This window comes from Mastigoproctus giganteus, chromosome 8, assembly GCF_048544385.1.
Source record: "Mastigoproctus giganteus isolate SK-2022 chromosome 8, ASM4854438v1, whole genome shotgun sequence".
Taxonomy (NCBI): Eukaryota; Metazoa; Arthropoda; class Arachnida; order Uropygi; family Thelyphonidae; genus Mastigoproctus; species Mastigoproctus giganteus.
In genome coordinates this window covers 136,045,723-136,067,253 of record NC_143582.1, presented here as the reverse complement: position 1 = coordinate 136,067,253, position 21,531 = coordinate 136,045,723, and the positions used below count along the sequence as shown (strand labels likewise).

Genomic DNA, 21,531 nt, shown 5'->3' with positions numbered 1-21,531 from the left:
TTCAAAAAGTTACAATTACATATATTGAATAAGAGCATGAGAAATAGTGAGAAGTTAAGTAGCATGTTAAAAATAAAAAATTAAAAATAAGCAAATTGCATTTGATATATGAAAGGAAGAAAAACAAAAGACCATAATTTAATACTCAAAACCATGAAAACAACAATATATAGAATCAAAAGTTTATAAGAAATAAAACTAAGTAATTAAACATTACTATAATCAATAAGCCTTAATGAATGTTACAATTAGAAATATAGAATTAAAGAAAATTTAAAAAGATGACAAAAGTGCATTTGTTATAAGAAAGTAAGAGAAAATGATAAAAGACTAAATAAATCCAGTGAAAACCCATTTTATAACAGAATATTATCAGGTGACTAGAAAATTGGAATATGTTTAGGTCATACAATTATCAGTTGATAAACCATAATATGCAAGCAAGATAAATATATAAAGAATAAACAAAAACCTTGCCTAGCAGAAGGAATAATCATAGAAGAATAGGGATTATGATGGAATTGATTCGACACGATTTTGTTCTTTTTTCCTTCTCGACATTCATTATTCCACCAAACTTTTGAATCAACCCATAAATTTTCAGAGGACATGAGAATAATTTTTCCACTGTTTATAATATTATTTCAGTTACATACGACATACAGCTTCTGCACCTATATCATATTATTACATAATTGGAACCTGATAATTGGAAATTGACTGCTACCACAAATCCATCATTCTGTAATGGATTTGTGGTAGCAGTCCATTGCCAGCTGGTGATACAGAATTGGCAAGCACATAGATAGGTAAATTCTTGTGATATTACCAAAAGTGAAATGATGAAGAGAATCTACCATCTTGAATATTTTTGCAGTATGGTATAATCTTATTCTTTGTCTTTTCTAAGAGACAGAAAACCTTGGTTTTCTGCCTCTCCCCTCAATGTTGAGAGAGAGAGAACGAGTGCATGGCGAGACAAGGCAAAGAATGAGGTAAGAGCACACTGCAGATACCAACAATACAAATATACAGTTGTATTGCATACATTCAGGTACCTTACCTAATAATTCTATTTATTTAATCAGCTTAATCATTTACATAGCATTGGGACTACTCTCCACACTACTACTAATAGTCTTGTACAAATAGTATCAGTAGTAGATTTAACAATTTTTGGATTTACTGGATGACTTTTCTATAACATGTTAGAGAGAGCAATACCCTTGATCTGATTATCAGCAGTGATTCTTCATGCATTAAGAATCTGCAGATAAAGAAACCACACACTAGGTGGCAGTGATCAGTGTATTGATGTAGAATTCACCTGAAGATGCAACTATCATCAAGGGTAAAAGGAAAGGATTTTTTTGCTTTCATAAAAGAGACTAGAGGGGTCTCAGACAGCTTTAAAATTCTATACAGTGGGAAATAACTAATAATGTTACCAACAACAAATTCTGACACCAATAACAAATTTCATACCAAGAAATACAGTTCAAGACTTGGATATCAGATGAATTGTTGAGACATGTGACAGAGAATAAAAATGCTTGTTTGTTATTTGGTTTTTAGGAGCATTAGCAACTAAGGCCATATTGCTCTGGGATATGTGGTGGTCATTTCCTGACCTTTCCGCATCCTCCATATTTGGTGGTAATGGGCTCGAACCCCGGTCTAATCAAGAAGCGTGTGCTACACACTGCTGCTCCTTCCCACCTGGCTACAGAGGCACTGAGAATAAAAATACATGGGCTGCATATAAATTATCAGGTGCTACAGAAGCCTATGGTAAATATAAACTAGTCTAGCTACATTAATGTTTTAGCATGGATTTTTTAAGGCATTATCTTGCCTGACCAATCTTATTGGATACTATGATGCAGCAACAAAGGAACTGGAAGCAAAAATTAATTTTGATATTGTGTACTTGGATTTCAGGAAAGCTTTTGATACTGTTGCACATAACAGACTGCTGTACAAATCGCAGCAGTGTGAATTAAAGGCAAGTTATTGCTATGGATAATGGGATGGTTGAGTGGGAGAAGACAAAGTTGTTATTAAGGACACTGCTCTTCTTGGACTAATGTTATCAGTTGCACCCCACAGGGTTCGGTGCTGGACCAGTGGTTTTCTGTATTTATTAATTATACTGATGAAGGTATATCAGACTTAATGTCTAAGTTTTCAGATGATATGAAAGCTGCCGGGTGGTTAATGACAGTAATGATGGTATGCTACTGCAACGAGATGTAGAAAAATTGGGCGGTTGGGCTGATAAATGGCAATTAAGGTTTAAAACTTAAAAATGCAAAATACTGCATATGGGTAACAGTAATCCGAAATTAATTAACAGTTGTGTGGTACTATATGCAGGGTAGTGGAAAATGAAAAAGATCTGGGGGTAAGTGTGCAGTCAGATATGAAATTATCTGAGAAGTGCAGAAAGGCTGTCAGGGCAACACATGAGGTTTTGTGCATGATATACAGATGTTTAATGTTTTGAATGAATTGAGCAAGCTCAATGCTAATGATGATTCTTTCTCTTGCTCAGACTATGCAGATGAGTGGGCATAAATTCAAATTGAGGAAGAATGGTTGCAGAACAGATGAGCAGAATTTGCCTTTAGCCAATGGGTTGTTGATTGCTGGAACAAACTTCCGTCATGTTTTGGAAGTGGATAGCTGGAATAAATTCTAGGAAGAACTAGGCAAACTATTGGAGGGGATGGATAGGTGAAAAGGCTTTTTTTTTTTTTTTTTTTTGGCTGGTGCTGTGTAAGCTTGCTTTCTTGCATCATTTGCCACGACTAATACTAATACTAAATGCCATCCAAATGCATAAGGGAGAAGTAGAAACATTGCTAGTTCCCCCTACCCAATTTGACAACAGTCTGGAGGTTCAAAATTCTGTGTTGCTTCAAATAGATTATGACGGCTGTAGTTCCCTGAATATGTTAGCTAGGATAATCTACTTCACTAATTAATTTTAGTATTAACATTCACGATTTCTTTTTTGCTTCCATATAAATTTTTGACCTCTGTTTAACAATAAATTTAAATAACCCTGTGATATTAATACTATTATCTTTAAATTACTGCTAATTTATAGTCTCACATAATTATTGTCTGCAATTCAAATTTTATTTATGTATATTTATCAAGCATATTTTGCACCTTCTTTCAACTTTCATTCTTCTTTCCTTATTATTCTTCCTACTTTCCTTTTTTTCTATGTTTGGAAATCTATACACTGACCATGAACACACCCATCTACTTATTTTCACATTTCTTTTACACACACACACACACACACACACACACACACACACACACACACACACACACACACACACACACACACAGTGTTTCATAACAATGTGGGCTCTATTTTCAGAATCAATTCAGGACTTGAAAACAGTGAACAAAGTTTAGATACACATGTATTCCTAACTGGTTATACAGCTACGACAGTTCAAATTCAAATAAAAAAAAAAATGCCTACAGTTTTGTGATAAAAGATATGATTACAAAAAAAAAAAAAATCACACCATGTTTACCCTGTATGCACAAAAGATATTTTATGTGAAAATGTACTTGACTTGGACGAGGTTAAAGGGGTTTAGTGCATGGGCATCCACAGAAAAATTTCCGGGGGGGGGGGGCAAAGCTTGGAGACAAATAATTACATCAATAAATTTTTATTTAATTATTTAATTTTTTTTGGGTTTTTTTTCGCAAGTAGATTATAGAATACAGTATTGCATCAATACTGTATTCTACTGATGACATTTTCAATAAATTTCTTCTTTACTGCTTTCTCTTCTAGTTTCTTCCTGTGCACACTAATCATACATAAACCTGATAAGCAAGTTTCTGAGATAGTGGACCTTAACCATGTTTCCACATGTCTCAAGGTGCTGAAACTTCTTTCAATGGTACAGATCGTAACAGGTAATGTCATACCAATAGTTATTGCCAAATTAATAGAAAGAAAATAGTGGCAACGTTCTAAAAATTCTGGTAAAGTTTGGGGAATATCAGTCGAAGGAAAATTTGTCCATTTTTCATACCACGTTGTTGCCTCTATTTCTAAATATTGTAAATTGTATTTTTCACTTACTCTTTTGACGTTGTTTTAGAACTTTATTTTATCTATTTTTAGAATATTCTTGGGATAAAACTGAAATACTGAAAATGCTATTTCATTATCCGAGGAAAATCTTGATTTTAAGGATGAAATTAAAGAATCTAAGTATGGGATAAATATTGATTGCCGAAAATAGTCTTCAAGTGTGATTCCAGGATAATTGCATCTATATTTCTGTATGGAACATCGTCTAGGTATTTCTATTTTTAATTTTTCAGCCATATCTAGTGAAAGTTTATAAATCTCTTCAGATTTTTCCCTATGAAATGCAAATATTTTAATTAAGTCCTCAATATGTTGGTGAGCGGCTAGTAAATCTACATCAATGGCTTGTAATGTTTGGGCTATTGGTTTGAGAATAGCAGAATATTTTGATATTATATTTAAAGAAATAATAAACATTGAAGTACTACATGATGTTACTAGGCGATGCACTTCTTGATTTGTTAATCCTGTCCAGTTCATAGAAATTTCTTCTAATTTATTGAAAATGAGTGAAAAATTCTTTGAAAAACCGATATACTTTGATATTTTGAAGTCCATCTAGTTTCTGAAAGTAAAGGAATTGTTGGTATGATGGCTCTTCATTTTGGACTTTCTCTAAAAAATTTTACTATAGATTTTATAATTCCTGTTGTCTGGCGAACTTCTGGTACAATGTTTAGGTCATTCACAACTAGGTTTAATCTGTGAGAAGCACAATGTACATTAAGTGGCTTTTGGATATATATTTTTTATCTGGGCTTGAACACCAGTAAATTTTCAGCTTCCTTTCCTGCCATACTTGCACAGCCATCGTATTCTTGTCCAATTAATTTGTTCACGTCCAAACCATATTCAGTACATTTATTTAAAATAGCAGAACTAATACTTTTCGCATCCATATCATAGAGTTTTGTAAATCCTAAAATTTCTTCCCTTATATTTTTATTTTCGTCAACAAACCTAATGCCAAGTGAAAGCTGCTCTACCCCAGCAATATCTGCGGTTTTGTAAGCTAAAATTGAAAATCCAATAGATTTATTTGCAGCAGATACAATGCTTTCTCGTATTTCCACTTCACAAAGTTCTATTAATTGATGTTCAGTTCTTACAGAAGTGTACCGGGCATTTGCAGGAGCTTTCATCAAATGACATTTTAAAATTAAGTCTCTCGCTTCAATCCGAAATTGAAATAAATCGTGTAAATTTCCAGAATCACTCCTTTTCCCCTGTAACGGCAAATCACGCGTGGCACAATATACAATGGCTGATAAAATAGAACCTAATTTAATTCTATTGGACTCTATAGTTTTTTGTATTGATTTATCAATTTGATAAATTATATCTTTTTCTGGATGTTTGTGGATTGTTATAAAATTCTGTGCATCAATAGCAGCTTCTTTGTGCCATTGAGATGACATGTGATTTCTGACGGCTTGGTTAAAATCTTTATATTTTATAAATGTGCCTTTACAGCCCCGATGTACTTTTGGTACAAACAAAACACAATATTTGCAAAATGCACCTTTTTGTAGTTTTGAATAACATAACCATGGTGAGTATTCTTCTAACCAAGCAAATTTAAACTGTCTCTTTCCAGAAGAATCTTTTTTGAAATCATAGTCCTTGTTGGGAATATAAGTATTAGAAAGGGTTTCAAATTTTAAAGTTGAAATAGGTGTTTAACGTAATATCATATTCCAATATCATATTCTAATAAATTGTTTGATGAAATTGACTCAACAGAGTCATTTTGAGTCGATGTTCCAGGAATCGGATCAACTTGTGTATCCGAAGGCATACATTAGATCCGAGATCTGAAACCTGCAATAAAATTTTAAGGCAAACAAAGCGTACCATGGTCAAGGGTGTAAGGTTACATATCTCAATCACTTTTACGATTATAATTTGTTGAATTTTTTACTCTATTCCAGGTGGGGCAACTGCCCCTTTTGTTCCCCCCCCCTGTGGACGCCCATGGTTTAGTGTGAAAAGAATCCAAACACATTTAACATTTTAAAGCATTTATTTGTTTTTTTTTCCGACAGTTTCACAAATTTGAGGTTGCAATACATGTTCAATATGTAATTTACTTACAGTGGGTTTGTAATTGCTAAAAAATGATACATACACTTGAGATTGTAAAAAGTGTAAATGTCTTTGAAACACAGCATCAATTATAGTTCCATGACTGGTAGTCAATACAGATCTAGAAGTATTTAACATTAGTCCAAATTTATTTTTTAAGAAATCAGTCAAAGGTTATTGAGTATCTGCAAAATTAATATTGAAATCTCCACTAAGTATCATTGGTATTTGGTCACATTTCTCGTGCAAAAATTGTTGTAGCAATGCAGCTCCTTCAATTGTGTAAGAAACTAAAACGAAATGGACGAATTCATTGATGTGTTCAATCTTTTGGTTAGGTGAAATGTATATGACTACCAACAATATCGTTTGACCATCAGGAAGAAGGCAATTAGCTGCACAAATGTCTCCAACAGGTCTAACACTCACGGATTTGCCAACAGTTTGTCGATAAATCACTTCCATATGAGAAGTAACAATGTGAGTATGATTTTCTCTATTTTGATAAACTGCTACACCACCACCAGCTTGTTGATCTTCTCATTTGAATTGAATGACACAATCAAAGTTAGGTATGGTTACTTCTTTGTTATTTGGCTATGTTTTAGAAAGTAGAAGTAAATAATTGGATTGTTGTGCGACTGCATCAGTGAGATCGTCACTGTGAGCACGTAAACTTTGACAATTTAATGTTAGAATAGAAAGATCTTGTAGTTTACTGATGAACTCATGTAAAGTACCTTGCATGGTAAACAGAGGAATACTCAACAACCTGGTGATTTCAGCCTGAAGTGCAAGTGTGGATTTGTTTCTCAGTCCATGATAAAATTTCTTTTCTCCATTTGCAGCAATTATGTAAAGATCATTGATATCAGTAACTCAAGATAATGCAACATAAACTAGTTGTTGTTCGCGACATTTCTCGTATTCATAAACTACGGAATCTAAAGTACCTCCCTGAAATTTATGGATGGTAATCGCACAAGCTGGTATTATTGGGAAATGATTTTGTTTAGCTGAGATCGTTCTGTTGTTATTCAACGAAACACTTGTACTTCTTCTTATAATCGATACGGCTTCTAAATTGATTTCTCTAGTCATAGCAAACCGATGAGCCTTTGTTCTAGCAGGTCCCTGAAAGTCAAAGCTGGTTGTTGCAGTATACTCTGTGTAGCCAGCTCAGGAATCAATTGAAAATCATCAGGTAATTCATTCGAACTCAAATGAATTACCCGAGTTAGTACCATTTAGGAAGTGATGTCATTTGCATCATTTAATATCTGAATTGAAATCTTCAGAAAGTTCTTGAACATAATTTTGTGATGTTCACAATCCAGCTTCTTGATGAGAAGTCTGTGTAGAAGGTTGAAGTTGATCAAAATCTTGATATTTTATTAAACTCTGCATTTTTTTTCGTTCTCTATGTTTTTGAACTCATTCTTTTGTCAACATGGGAAGCTTCTTCGGTGGCTTTGAAGCTTTTATTCTTGCATATTTCTCCCGATTTCCCTCAGCTGGAGTTTTAGTCCTCTTCGAAATACTTTTATAGGTATTTTTATAATTCAATAGTTAGGAAATCCATTTGTAGACTAGTATGATGTCATAACCAAAAACTACTGCAAGAAGTTATTGTTTGTTGAAGTGATTACTTTATTGTTGTGTTCTTGAATCAAAGCCATTTACATTTTAATCAATGAAATGGTCTTGTGTGAAAGAATATTCTGTAATAAAATCTGCAGATTTTATTAAAGTCTGCATTTTTTTCGTTCTCCATGTTTTTGAACTCATTCCTTTTCAACATGATGCTTAGGCGCCTCCGTAGGCAGGTGGGAAGGAGCAGCAGTGCGTAGCACACGCTTTTTGATTAGACCGGAGTTTGAACCTGTCACCACCAAATACGGAGGATGCGGAAAGGTCAGGGAATGACCACCGCATATCCTGGAGCAATATGGCCTTAGTTGCTAATGCTCCTAAAAACCAAATAACAAACAAAACAACAACAACACCATTCCTACTGGTGAAATCTGTTATAAATGGGTGGTAGTAGTAGAAGTAGTGGCATGTGATGCAAGAAAGCAAATGTATGAGCTTATGCAGCATCAGCCAAAAAAAAAAAAAAATCACACCATTCCCTCCAAATGCCTGTCCAGTTCCTCCTTAAATTTATTCAACCTATCAACTTCCACAACGACAGATGGAAGTTTGTTCCAGCAATTAACCCGCTGGCTAAAGGAAAATTTCCACACATCTATTCTACATCTGTCCTTTCTTAATTTGAATTTATGCCCCCTTAGGTTCGTAATCTGAACAAGTGGAAGGATCCCATCAGAATTCAGCGTGCTCAACCCATTCAAGGCCTTATATACCTCAATCAGATCACCGCGCAGGTGCCTAGTCTCCAGCCACTGCAATTTGCAGAACTTAAGCCTCTCTTGGTAAGAGGATCCCTTCATTCCCCTCACCAATCTTGTTACCCTTCTCTGTACACGCTCAAGTAAATCTACATCCTTCCTAAAATGAGGCCTCCAGACCTGTACGCAGTACTCAAGCCGTGGCCTGACCATTGCCTTATACAGAGGGATAATTACCTCCTTTTCTCTGCTAGCAAAATTCCTATATATCATTGACAAAACCCCATGACCTGCCCTGGCAGCCTGTCTGCACTACTCAGAAAACTTCATATCTGCCTGCACAATTACTCCCAGGTCTTTTTCATTTTCTACCACCTTAAGTGTAGTACCACACAGTTGGTACGTTTCTCTGGGGTTACTTCTACCCATATGTAGTAAATTTGAACTAATTGCATTTGCAATAATACCAATAGCTGGAATTCTGTGGGTTTTTACGTTATTATGGTGAAATGTGTTTTCCTTTCCATGAAATCTTCAATCATATAAAAAACATAAATAAATTTTCAGAATCTTCTCTTCATTCTTATTGTGTTGCATTCATTGTTGGAGTTATTCTGCCGCATTCAACTGCCATTTTTTGTAAACACAAAGGCGAATCGTGCAAAAGCGAATTCGGTTCATGTTATTTGCGACATCGTTCCCATATTTATAAATTGTGTACAATTGAATTTGTGTAGCGTAAACACGTGTTATACGAGAACTGACTGTATTATGCTATGTTATATATGCATATAGCATAGCATAATACAGTATATCATACCATACTTAAGAACCTGCCACACAGCAATACTATCTGTATATAACAGAAAAAATGCTAAGATTATTGGGCCCGAACACAGAAGGCCTTGAAAAGGACTGCTGATTTGCACAAATGGCAGGATGGAAATGTAAAAATGGTACAAGCCATGATGCTTGGTGGAGGCCATGATGCTTAGAGGCCAACAGGTTGTGTGTGTGTGTGTGTGTGTGTGTGTGTGTGTGTGTGTGTGTGTGTGTGTGTTGGGGGGGGGGGATTTAACAATGTTCAGAAACACTTGGAATATGATATCCATAAACCAATTCTTGAGTGGATAACACCTACTTAACCAAATGGCAAGTGCAGCAACCAAAATGAGCCCCAGAGGAGTTCAACTTGTTGTTGTTGTTTTGGGGGCTTTACGGCGCAAGGACAGCAAAGGCCATAATGCGCCTAACTATGGTGATGTTAAATCTTGAATTGCGTCTGTATAGATGCTATTCAAATTTATATTGTGTTGTATAGTTTTATATGTTTGAGGAAATCAAAAATTCCTAGTAGATCAGAAATGCTGAGAGAGGTGTTCGTCGTGGGAAATGAGATAAACATAGCTTGTCGCTGAATACTGTACTTGGGACAATCAATAAGTAGATGGTGGACAGTGAGCTGAGTGTTGCAGTTTGTACACAGTGGTGGGTCAGTGGCTGCCAGCAAATAAAGATGTGTCAGGTGTGTGTGGCCTATCCTTAATCGGGCTAATACAACTTCTTCATGTCGGTTCTCACGGATACTAGATCTCCACGGTTTTAGATATTTTTTTATGCCAAGTAGCTTATTGTTGGCTTGATTCTGCCAGATATGTTGCCATAGTTCAAGGCATCGCTTATTTATAATGTACTTATAGTCAGATATAGGTGTAGTGATTGATTGGTCTATAGGATCGGTAGCAGTTTTGGCAGCTAGGTCGGCCTGTTCGTTTCCAGAAATGCCAGCGTGACCAGGGATCCAACATAACAGAACCTGTTGTTTCTTCTGGTTTAACTTGGTCAGAGTATTCCAGATCTGTCTAAGTAAGGGGTTATCATTTTTTGTATTGTGTTGTATAGCTTGGATAGCACTAATGGAGTCGGTATAAATAACACTGTGGAGTCTAGTTCTTGAGAGTGTGTAGTTTAAGGCTATGTGGATAGCACAGTGTTCTGCAGTATAGCTGCTACATTCAGTGGGGAGTTTTTTGGACAAAGTGATGTTAGGAAATACTGCTGCTGCACCAACATGCTTTTCAGTTTTAGATCCATCTGTGTAGATCGGTGTGTACTGGCCGTGCTGGGTTCTCAGTGTGGCATGTATTTGTAGCAAGTTCTGTTGGGACATGGTGTGTTTTCCCCAGGCTGTGAATGTAAAGTCACACGGCGGTATATGATACATCCATGGCGGGACTGCATGAGAGGCAGTAGGCTGTATCTTACTCAGGTCAATTTGCCAGTCAACTTGTAGTGAGCGAAGACGTATCCCAGTTGGTGGGTTTATTGATGGGTAGGCTCTATAAAGGTTTTCCCATTTAGGATAGAAAACACCATTCCAAGTGGGGTGGTTTGGGTGCCCTTTGAGTTTTGCGGCATAATTTATTAAAAGCATTTGTCTTCGTAGCTGTAAGGGTGTTTCATGTGCTTCGGTATATAGGCTCTGAACCGGTGATGTACGGTACGCCCCCAGTGCAAGACGAAGAGCACTGTGGTGTACAGGATCAAGCCAACGTAAAGCGCTTGGTCTAGAGCAGAGCTATATACGATAGAACCATAATCCAGACGTGACCGTATTAGTGCACGGTAGAGATTTAGCAGCGTGTAACGATCAGCTCCCCACGTTGTGCCTGATAGAACTCTTAAAATGTTAAGCTTTTTAAGACAGTTAGTCCGGAGCGTTTTTATATGATCAAGGAAAGTGAGTTTTTGGTCGAATATCATACCCAGAAAGCGAACACTAGGGACCACTGGTATGACCTGATTTTCTAGTCTAAGTTCCGGATGTTGGTGTAGGTTACGCTTTCTACAGAAGTGTATCCCAACTTTTTGGTGTGAGAGACGAAAACCATTGTTTTGGGACCATTTAGCTATTTTGTTGATAGCACATTGCAACTGCCTTTCTATCATTCGCATGTTAGGCGAATGGCAGGCGATACTGAAGTCATCAGCGTACAGGGTAGTGGATATTGTTTGTGGTAGGTCGTGTGTTATTAAATTCATTATTATACTAAAGAGAGTAGCACTTAGCACTGACCCTTGTGGTACTCCTTCTTCCTGGATGAATTTTGAAGATCAATGGTTGTGAACTCTAACTTGAAATGAGTGGCAATGCAGGAAGTTTCTTATAAACTGTGGTAGGTGTCCGCAAAATCCCAGATCATATAGGGTTCGCATAATACCATATCTCCAAGAAGTGTCAAAGGCTTTTTTGATGTCAAAGAAGACCATTGCAAGATGTTCTTTTTGGACGAAGGCATCCCGGATGTTTATTTCTGTCTTGATCAAAAGGTCAAGAGTGGATCTACCTTCCCGGAAACCACATTGCACAGGATTTAGGAGATCATTTTGAGCTAGAAACCAGGTTAGTCGGGCGTTAACCATTTTTTCCATGACCTTGCTCATACAGCTAGTGAGTGCAATAGGTCGATAATTTTGCGGATTTGTAGGGTCTTTGCCTGGTTTTGGAAAAGCCAGAATGTACGCATGGTGCCATTTGTCGGGGAACGTGTTTTCTTTGAATATTCTGTTATAGAGGAGTAACAGAGTCTTGAGAGCCGGTTCGATGAGTTTTGCTATCATGATGTAGTGGATTCCATCTGGCCCTGCTGCACTGAGTTTAGTAGACGATAGAGCATGATGCAACTCTGACATTGTGAAGGGGAGATTGTACGCAGAAATTGATGCTGATTCAAAATTGATACGTTTTTTTTCAGCTTGTGCTTTGTGTGCCTGAAAATATTGCGAGTATGATGTTGCGGCTGATATATTCATGAAAGTTTTACCCAGGGCGTTTGTGATATCCTCAGGTTTTGTGATATCATGGCCATTGACAGTGAGCATGGGACAGTTGACACGTGGGTGTTTTGCATACATCCGCTGTATTTTTGCCCATATTGTTCGAGTTTTTGTCGTGCTTGTAATTGTGGATGCGAAGCGTCTCCATGCTTCCCTTCTGCTAGTCTGCCTGACTCGTTTTGCCCTTGCTCTTGCCTGTTTAAAGCGGATGAGGTTTTCTGTTGTTGGGAACTTCCTGAAGACGTTCCATGCTTTGTTCTTCTGTTTTTTAGCTGCATTACATTCATCATTCCACCACACTTTTGATTTGGCTGATATTTTTGTGGATTGTTTTGGAATTGCTTTGTCTGCTGCCTGCAGTATTTGATTAGATATGTATTCTACTGCCAGGTTTATGGATGTTTGTTGGAGCTGGTTTTCTTCTAGTATTGCTAGCTGCTTGTACACATCCCATTCAGCTTTTTAAAAGTTCCATTTGGGGATCCGATAAGAAAGGTGGGGAATGCTTGTGTTAATGTGACATATCACAGGATAATGATCACTGCCCAGCAGATTGCTGTGAATAGTCCATCCAAATAGAGGATATATGGTTGCTGTGCACAGAGAGACATCAATAGCTGATGTAGATCCTGTCGGAAGATGTGTATAGGTGTGAGCCCCATTATTGAGAGTTATCAGATTCTGTTGATCGAGTAATTTTTCAATGATTTGTCCACGCTTGTCCAGATTGTGGTTTCCCCACAGCGGATGGTGACTGTTGAGGTCTCCTAAGATACAGTAGGGTTTGGGAAGTTGTATTACTAATTCTTCTAAATCAGCATAGCTTATATTTTCGTTAGGTGGCAAGTATAGTGAGACTATGGTTAAATCAAAGTTAATATTGACTCGTGCAACAACTGCCTCAAGGTTTGTTTTTAGCGGGAGTGGCTTTGAGGGTATCTGGGCATTGATGGTCAGGATTAGGTCAGGATTGTTCGAATTTTGTGCAACACGATCTTGACGATGTATTATGTATTTCCGAAGGGAAACATTTATATTTGGTGTCAGATTGGTTTCCTGTAAGCAAAAGGAAATAGGGTCATATTGTGAAAGAAGATCTTGGATGTCGGACAAGTTACTGCAATAGCCTCTGCAGTTTCACTGTAAGAAAGTAAGCATTATTTGGGTTTAGTGGAACCCTCGACTTCTTTTCGAGGGACAGAAGATTTGCCTCGGTCAAGTTTAACTTTCCCCTTCTTTGGGAAATAAGGTTTCCCTGTATCCATGTCCTCATTGGAGAACAGTTCTAGAACCTGTTTGTCGTGATTCAAATTGTCTTCTGAGTCCATGTATTCTGTTTGGTTTGAGTCAGGAGTAGTAGATACTGTGGTATTCTGTTGAATGGCATCAGGTTGTACTGAGATTGGCGTATTTATGGCTTTGGTTTGTTTGATTGTTTGTTTTTCGTTTGGGGCGTTGGTACTGGGGACAACAATGACCTTGCCCATTGAGCTAGTAATTTACTTTGTGGTATAGTTACTTCCGTTTGGGTAGAAATTGATGTGTTTTGTGGTTATTTGTGCATAAGTGGGCTTATTAGTATTTGGAACCGGTAGGGATTTTTTGGCCTCTTGGTAGGTTACGTTATGTTCGGTTTTGTACCGCTGTATCTTTTTTTCACGCTGCCAAAGGGAACACTCTTTGGAATATGCTGGGTGTGCCTCTTTACAGTTCAGACAGATTGGTCTTGTGGCTGTGCAGTGAGTACTAATGTGTTCAATGGATCCACACGTGGCACAGGCAGCTACTCCTCTGCAGACTGTCTGTGAGTGCCCAAATTTCTGGCATTTATAGCAGCGTAATGGGTTCGGGATGTACGGTTTAACTCGGCAGTTAAGGTAGCCTGCTTTTATCACTGTTGGTGGCTTGGGATTGTCAAAAGTAAGTATTATGTTCCATGTAGGAACTAGTATGCCATCTTTCTTTGTCATAATTCGTCTGACATTAATGATTCCTTGGTCGTGTAATTCTTGTTTTAGTTCTTCGTCTGACACGTTCATGAGATCCCATTCGGTGATGACACCTCTTAACGTGTTCAGGGAAATGTGGGGTGAAACGGTGATAGAATTTCCACCAAAAGTTTTCAGTTTTTGTAGTTGCTCAGCCTGTCGAGCAGTGGCAACTTCAACTAGTAGGTCACCTGATCTTAGACGATGAACTGTCTTTGGAGTTCCTATTGTGCTTTCTAGGCATTTCTGCACTAGAAATGGAGAGAGCTTTCCAACTGGTTGTTCTTCAGTTGAATGAATAATCAAGAAGGTTGGAGTTCGGATTCTGCCTACGTCAGTCTTTTGACATTTTGCTGCGACAGAACCAGACTCCTCTTGTTCTTGCCTTGTCAAGGTTTCTTCTATGCACCCAGTGTTTTTCTGGGTTTTATGGACTTCTTGCTCCATTTCGCCCTGGAAGGGAGACCTTTTCCCCTCCAGGTTACCGGCCCTGCCACGTGGAGGCAGGAGCAGTGCCACCTTTGTGACCAAGCGGTAGTGGGTTAGTAGTAATGCAAAAATAAAAGAAAAAAAGAAAGAAGGTTACTTTTCCTCCTGTTCAAGTAAAGTGATTTCTTTACTGAAGCTTATTTAATTGATTGTTAGTGTAACGCTGTAAATAAAGAAGACGATTTTATTTATTCAAGAGAGCGCAAATTCACTGGCAAAGACACTTGATCACAAAATCGCTTGGCACCTGGGGCCAGGAGTTCAACTACCTGGAGGTTTATATATATTAGGTCAAAGTCTCGACTGATTTTTGTTTTGCAAGTGGTTGTGAAAATTTTTATTATTTTGGGCGGGAGTTTGTTGTTTGGTTTTTAGGAGCATTAGCAACTAAGGCCATATTTCTTTGGAGATATACGGGGGCCACCGTAGCCTAGTGGTCAGGCGCGCGGGTGCATACGTACACATGCCTTGAGTGACCGGCATTCAAGCCCGTAACTGCTGAATATGGTTCTTCTATTTCTTGTATTCTGTCTATCTTGTGAACTCCTCTGACCGTTTGGTTGTCCCGGAGTATAAACAGAAAATTTAAATGTGGTGGTCATTCCCTGACCTTTCCGCATCCTCCATATTTGGTGGTCACAGGCTAGAACCCCGGTCTAATCAAGAAGCGTGTACTACACACTGCTGATCCTGCCCACCTGGCTATGGAGGCGCCTTGGGCTGGAGGCATTACCGGTAATTAAGGCCTAACTAACTGGCTAGCCATCGTTGTTCTAGCAGTTGTTGATTCATCTATAGTTCTATGTTAACAATTAACATGAACTCAAGTTAAGAAATATATAAATGTAAAGTTTGAAAAGATTAGAGGAGAAAGGAAATTATTAAAGATTAAGTCAAGACAATTAGGAAAATAGCTAGGAAGAATTAGGAAGGTAACATTCCTTCACATGGCTGTCTCTCTGCTACTTCCTCAGGGGCTTTGAGCAGACAGATAGCCATATTAAAAGAATGTCTCATGCATACCTGTTTCTGTAGTCCCAATAACAGTTTTCCTTAGTAAGTACTCATGTTTAGTTATGGTCCTAATGTAAAAATGGAAATAAAAATTTTATTTGTCAATTTATTAATTTAGTTTTAAATTTTTGGATTATAATTAGCTGCAAACTGGGATTGGGGCCCAAAGCCCAAATGTGTGTGTGTGTGTGTGTGTATTTACAATAGAACATCCATAACCAAACATGAGTACTTACTAAGCAAAAATGTTATTCAGACTATTTGTCTGCTCAAAGTCCCTGAGGAAGTAGCACAAAGGCAGCTATGTGAAGGAATGTTACCCTATTAATTCTTCCTAGCTATTTTCCTAATTTTCTTGGATTTCCTTAATAATTCCTTTTATTTTCTTTCTCCTCTAATTTTAAACCTTTAAATGTTTTCAAACTTTACATTTATATATTTCTTAACTTGAGTTCATGTTAATTGTTAACATAGAACTATAGGTGAATCAACAACTGCTAGAACAACGATGGCTAGTCAGTTAGTTCTTAATTACTGGTAATGCCTCCCACCCAAAATAATAAAAATTTTAGCTACTACTCGCAAAACAAAAATCAGTTGGGACTTTGACCTAATATATCAATGCGTGTATAATGATTAATTGTTTAATCCTACAATAGCATTAACGCTGCATAACTGCAGCATTATCACAACTGATTTATCTATTTAATAAAAATGGAACATAGGCTTAAAAGTAGTGTTCAAGAGTGTGTGTGTGTGTGTAATGAGCATTTCATAGGTCTGTCAATGATCTTATAAAAATCTTATGAGAAGTCACACTTGTGTGAAGAAAGTGACTTTTCATTCAATCTTTTTTTTTTTTTTTTCCTAATGAATCAAAATGCACTTTGTGTATGTATGTGTGGCACAATGGGCATACTATTTTCATATTTTAAACAAAAAAAGAGAATATCTATGGCTTGAAGTAATTTTCTGAAGACAATACATATCTGTCACAATGCCAATCCAGCAAATGAGAATTGTTCAGTCATAAGCAGAAGTTGCAGTGTGCTTTGATTAGGAAATTAGGTTTTTTTTTTTTTTTTTTTTTTTTTCATTCTCCCTCTACCTTTAGACAAGTATGTATGTATGCCAACCTGAGCATTCAACATTGTAAAACACTGACTGCTCACTGAATTCAACCGTTCTGGATGGTTGGCTGTCCTGGAGTTTAAAGCAGATATCAATTAAATAACAGCACGCAAAATAAAAAGAATAGTGAAGGCAAAAAGCAAGTCTTTTGGGAAACTGCAAACAATTTTATACAAGCCCTATTAAAAAAAAAAAATTTAACAGAAATCTGTGCACCTTTAAAATTACAGATAAAATGATCTTACTATTTTTTATTAATTCTCTTATTTTTTTTTCCCCTCGCCTTTTTCCAATTATATACATGAGGTCAGCGTTTTTACTGTTTTGGCGTGTAATTTTTAAGGCCGGATGCCCTTCCTGACGCCAACCCTCACCCTTTATCTGGGCTGGGGATATGCGGTGGTCATTCCCTGACCCTTCGTATTTGGTGGTCACGGGCTCGAACCCCGGTCTAATCAAGAAGCATGTGCTACGCACTACTGCTCCCTTTTTGTAAGTGAATTATATGCATAATTTCAATGCAAACATATTTAAGCAGTATGCACGTTCTTGCATGCATCATGCTTTTGACTCATAGGAAAATGCACAAGTGTAAAACTAAAAAAAAAACTCATAACATGCATAAAATCTTTTAGGAAAATTACACTTACCACTGGTTTATCTTTGTTGTCAACTTCTATCTGTTCCATAAGATTTAATGTTTCTAGACCTCCAACAACCCTATAAAAAAAACCAAAAAAAAAAAAAAAAAAAAAAAAACCCAGCCATCTCAATTTCTGTAAGTCAAACTGAAAAATACAATAAGGAAAAAGTTAAATATAGTATATACACTGAGTTCACAAATGCCTTCTTATTCATTTCACATATACAGGGTGATTCACTACCAGTGCGACAAACTTGCAGGAGGTGTAGGGGGCACAAAGACGAATCGGAATCACATAGCATTGCAGGGTCCGAAATGCCTTCGTCATGCGGTAGAGGACGTTGAACGGGAGGTCGCGTGAACAGCGATCCCGCTGGAAGTCAGCATTTGCGAACTGGTTCCCGAGGCAGTAGGATGGACGAGTATTCAAACATTGAACTGGCCGACATGCACCTCGCGTATGGAGCTGCGGACTGTAACGGGCGCACCGCTCTGCGCTTGTTATTTGTTGTTTGTTATTTAGATTTTAGGAGCATTAGCAACTAAGACCATATTGCTCCGGGAATATGCGATGGTCATTCACTGACCTTTCCGCATCCTCCGTATTTGGTAGGCACGGGCTCGAACCCTGGTCTAATCAAGAAGCGTGTGCTACGCACTGCTGCTCCTGCCCATCTGCTATGGAGGCGCCCTCTGCGCTTGTACCAGGAACGTTTCCCACACAGGCATGCTCCTCATCATACAATTTTTGCACGTGTGCACAGAAGGTTACGTGAGACTGGTTGTTTCATGAGAGGTACCATGAATTGAGAGCAAACGACGAGGATGCCAGACAATGAGGAGAATGTCCTACGTCTCGCAGAAGGCAATCCGAGTACGAGTACTCGAGCGATAGGCCAACAATTGGGTATTTCCCAATCCACTGTATGGAGGATACTGTCAACAAACCAAATGAGTTCATACCATCTGCAACGCGTCCAATCATCGGAGCCTGCGGATTATCCACTCCGGAGGACTTTTGCTACTTGGTTTCTTCAACAGAAACAGTTCGCAAATGCTGACTTCCAGCGGGATCGCTATTCATGCGACCTCCCGTTCAACGTCTATTTTTAAAACTGAAAAATATTATGGACTTTGCCGAATTAACTGATAATAACTGGATTTGTGATTCTGCGTTTACCCTGGACATCGTGACACACTTAAATACTTTCAACACCATGTTACAAGGGAAAAATTTATACGCCCATGATATGGTAAAAAGTTCGAATGGATTTCAATTAAAACTCCAGTTGTTCCTTTGACATTTATTGATTAACAAGGTAGACCACTTTACAACCATGAAGTTGCTGAAGGTTCCAGAAAATAAATTTGAAAAATATTGTGAAATTATCAATGCTTTGAATGACGACTTTTCACGAAGATTTGACGACTTCCGAAAAATTGAGACAAGTTTGACAATAGTGCGCGACCCATTTTCAATAGAAATTGATAGTGCACCGAGTGAACTACAGCTTCAGATTATAGATCTGCAGTGTGATACCGATTTAAGGGAATTGCACCATCGTGAGAAAATCTGTAAATTTTACGATACTCTTAATTCAGACAAATTTGACAAACTTAAAGATTTTGCCCGAAAAATGTTGGTTATTTTTGGATCAATCTACATACAAGAACAAACATTTTCCATCATGAATCTAAATAAAAATTCTTTACGATCAAGCATCACCGATGAACATTTACAAGCAGTTTTAAGAATCTCAACTACAAAATTAACACCCGAAATTAAAAAAAAAATGTTAAAAGATGTAAAACAGTTCCATTCATCTCATTAAATTCTTGGTTGTTAGAGAATAATTTTTTTATGTTATATTTTTTCTTCATGATAACAAATAATATATATCTAAAAATAGTATTTTATGTGCGGCCCGCCTTCTTTTTGAATTCCTAATGTGGCCCTTCAGCCAAAATGTTTGCCCAGGTCTGTACTAGTGCCTTAAATCATTGCCAAGCTAACGGGCCGAATTTCAGAAGATATACTTGGATATATTATAGTGTGTTTACTTTTTTTTTAGACATACCAGATATATTTGTCATACAGAAGTAGCAATCATTAATATGGTTAGATGTTTCTCGCCAAACCATAGGGACTGCAAAAGGTAATGCTTTGAGTTTGCCATGTAACCAATTCCTAAGGTTTGTTGTACAGGTAATAAAAACTTGTGAGGTGCCAAAGGCTTGTCTTGATCACCAATTTTACATCCAAAATAAAAAGAATATGAAAGTTTTGTAATGTCATGGATATTTTTCCTTTGAGTCTTTGGGATAAACCATCCACAAACATAACAAAAATTGTCTGGATGATTGATACATTACCTATGCCTGCTTATTCACTGTAGCACTAAATGAATTTCTGAAAATGTAAATTCAGTTTTGAACACTACAATATAAAAACAACACAAATTCAATATTTATCAGTACACAGACATGGCATCTTACTAGTTATACTCGTGTGAAAACACTGAAAGGAAAAATATTTGCAAATTTGCAAGTAGAGCCGAAATTATTTTACTGCTATCGCAAGGGTTGCAGGCTGTACCTCCTACTCTTGAGGAACTGTTTATGTTTGGGTGATAGAATTACAACCCTAAGAACATGTCACAATCAGTTAATACTTGGAAAACCTCGGCACAGCCTACAAAAATCCTCACCAAAAATGCTAAGTGTGCTCTCTCTTCAAATTGTAAATGGTTGCATCGGAATTTGAACCTAAGAACCATAGGCAGAAGTCTGATTACGTTTATCACAAGAAAACAGAGGCCGGAATTGGCTGCTAAAATTAAGAGAATTAGCTTATATCTGTTAAAATAAATCAGTATATCATACATTATTGGCTAGATTATATGAAATTGGCGTATTTTAGTAAAACCACATTTAATAACTGTGACGTGATGTGAAACTATCATGGTGATTTTCAAAATCTATGCATAAAAATTGTTTTTTTTTTTTTTTTTATGAGAACCCCAAACACGAGAGGTATTAGAACCTATAGTACTTAGTACCGTGCTTGGGTTGGAGGTTGGGAAGACGAAAGAAGATATTTGTTGATATTGGACTTGAACTTCTGTAGATTGTAATTTTCAGGAAATATGTATGAAGGAAGGTTGTTCCAGAAAACGGCAGTTGAATGAATAAATGAGGAAGATGAAAAGTTGGTTCTGTGGGTTTGAAGTTGGACAGTAAATGGATGTTGGCGGCGGCACGTGTTCGGACCGTTTTGAAAGAGAGAGCGGGAATTATAGAAGCCAATTCAGAAGAACAGTGCCCATGGAAGTATCTGTAGAAGAGGCATGCAGCAGAAACAGTGCGTCTATGAGAAAGCGAGTGGAGAGACTCTGTTAGAGATGAATCATTAATTAACCTAACTGCCCTCTTCTGAATGGCATCAAGAAGCCTGAGAGAGGTTTTGGGGGCACCACCCCAGATGTGGGAACAATATTCCATGGCAGGGCGGATTTGCGATTTATACAGAGTGAGCAGCTGTTTGGAAGAAAAGTAACGCCGAGAGCGAAAGAGAAAACCAAGTTTTTTAGATGCAGAGGAAGCAATATTTGTAATGTGCTTGTGCCAAGAGAGATTAGAAGTCAGGGTAATCCCCAAAAGAGATATATCATTTTGCCTAGAAATCGGAGTGTCACTAAAGATAAGCATAGGAGCAGAAGAATCCTTTTTGCGAGATATAAGACAAGACTGAGTTTTAGAAGGGTTGAAATCAACTAAGTTGTCTTTGCCCCACTGGAGAATTACCTGAAGATCGGCATTTAAGGAATTGGTATCAGATTTTCGAGATGTTGAAGCTGA

The 21,531-nt window shown here is 37.4% G+C and overlaps 1 protein-coding gene across 1 annotated transcript in view; it reads right to left on the bottom strand.

Annotated features, from left to right (window-relative positions):
- Positions 1 to 21,531, bottom strand: part of LOC150081840 (RING-type E3 ubiquitin-protein ligase PPIL2) — a 353,530-nt gene that overhangs the window by 81,956 nt on the left and 250,043 nt on the right. Inside the window, exon 13 of the mRNA XM_090379747.1 lies at positions 17,681 to 17,750. Coding sequence (XP_090235873.1) covers positions 17,681 to 17,750 — 70 coding nt within the window. The remainder of the gene's footprint in view (positions 1 to 17,680; positions 17,751 to 21,531) is intronic.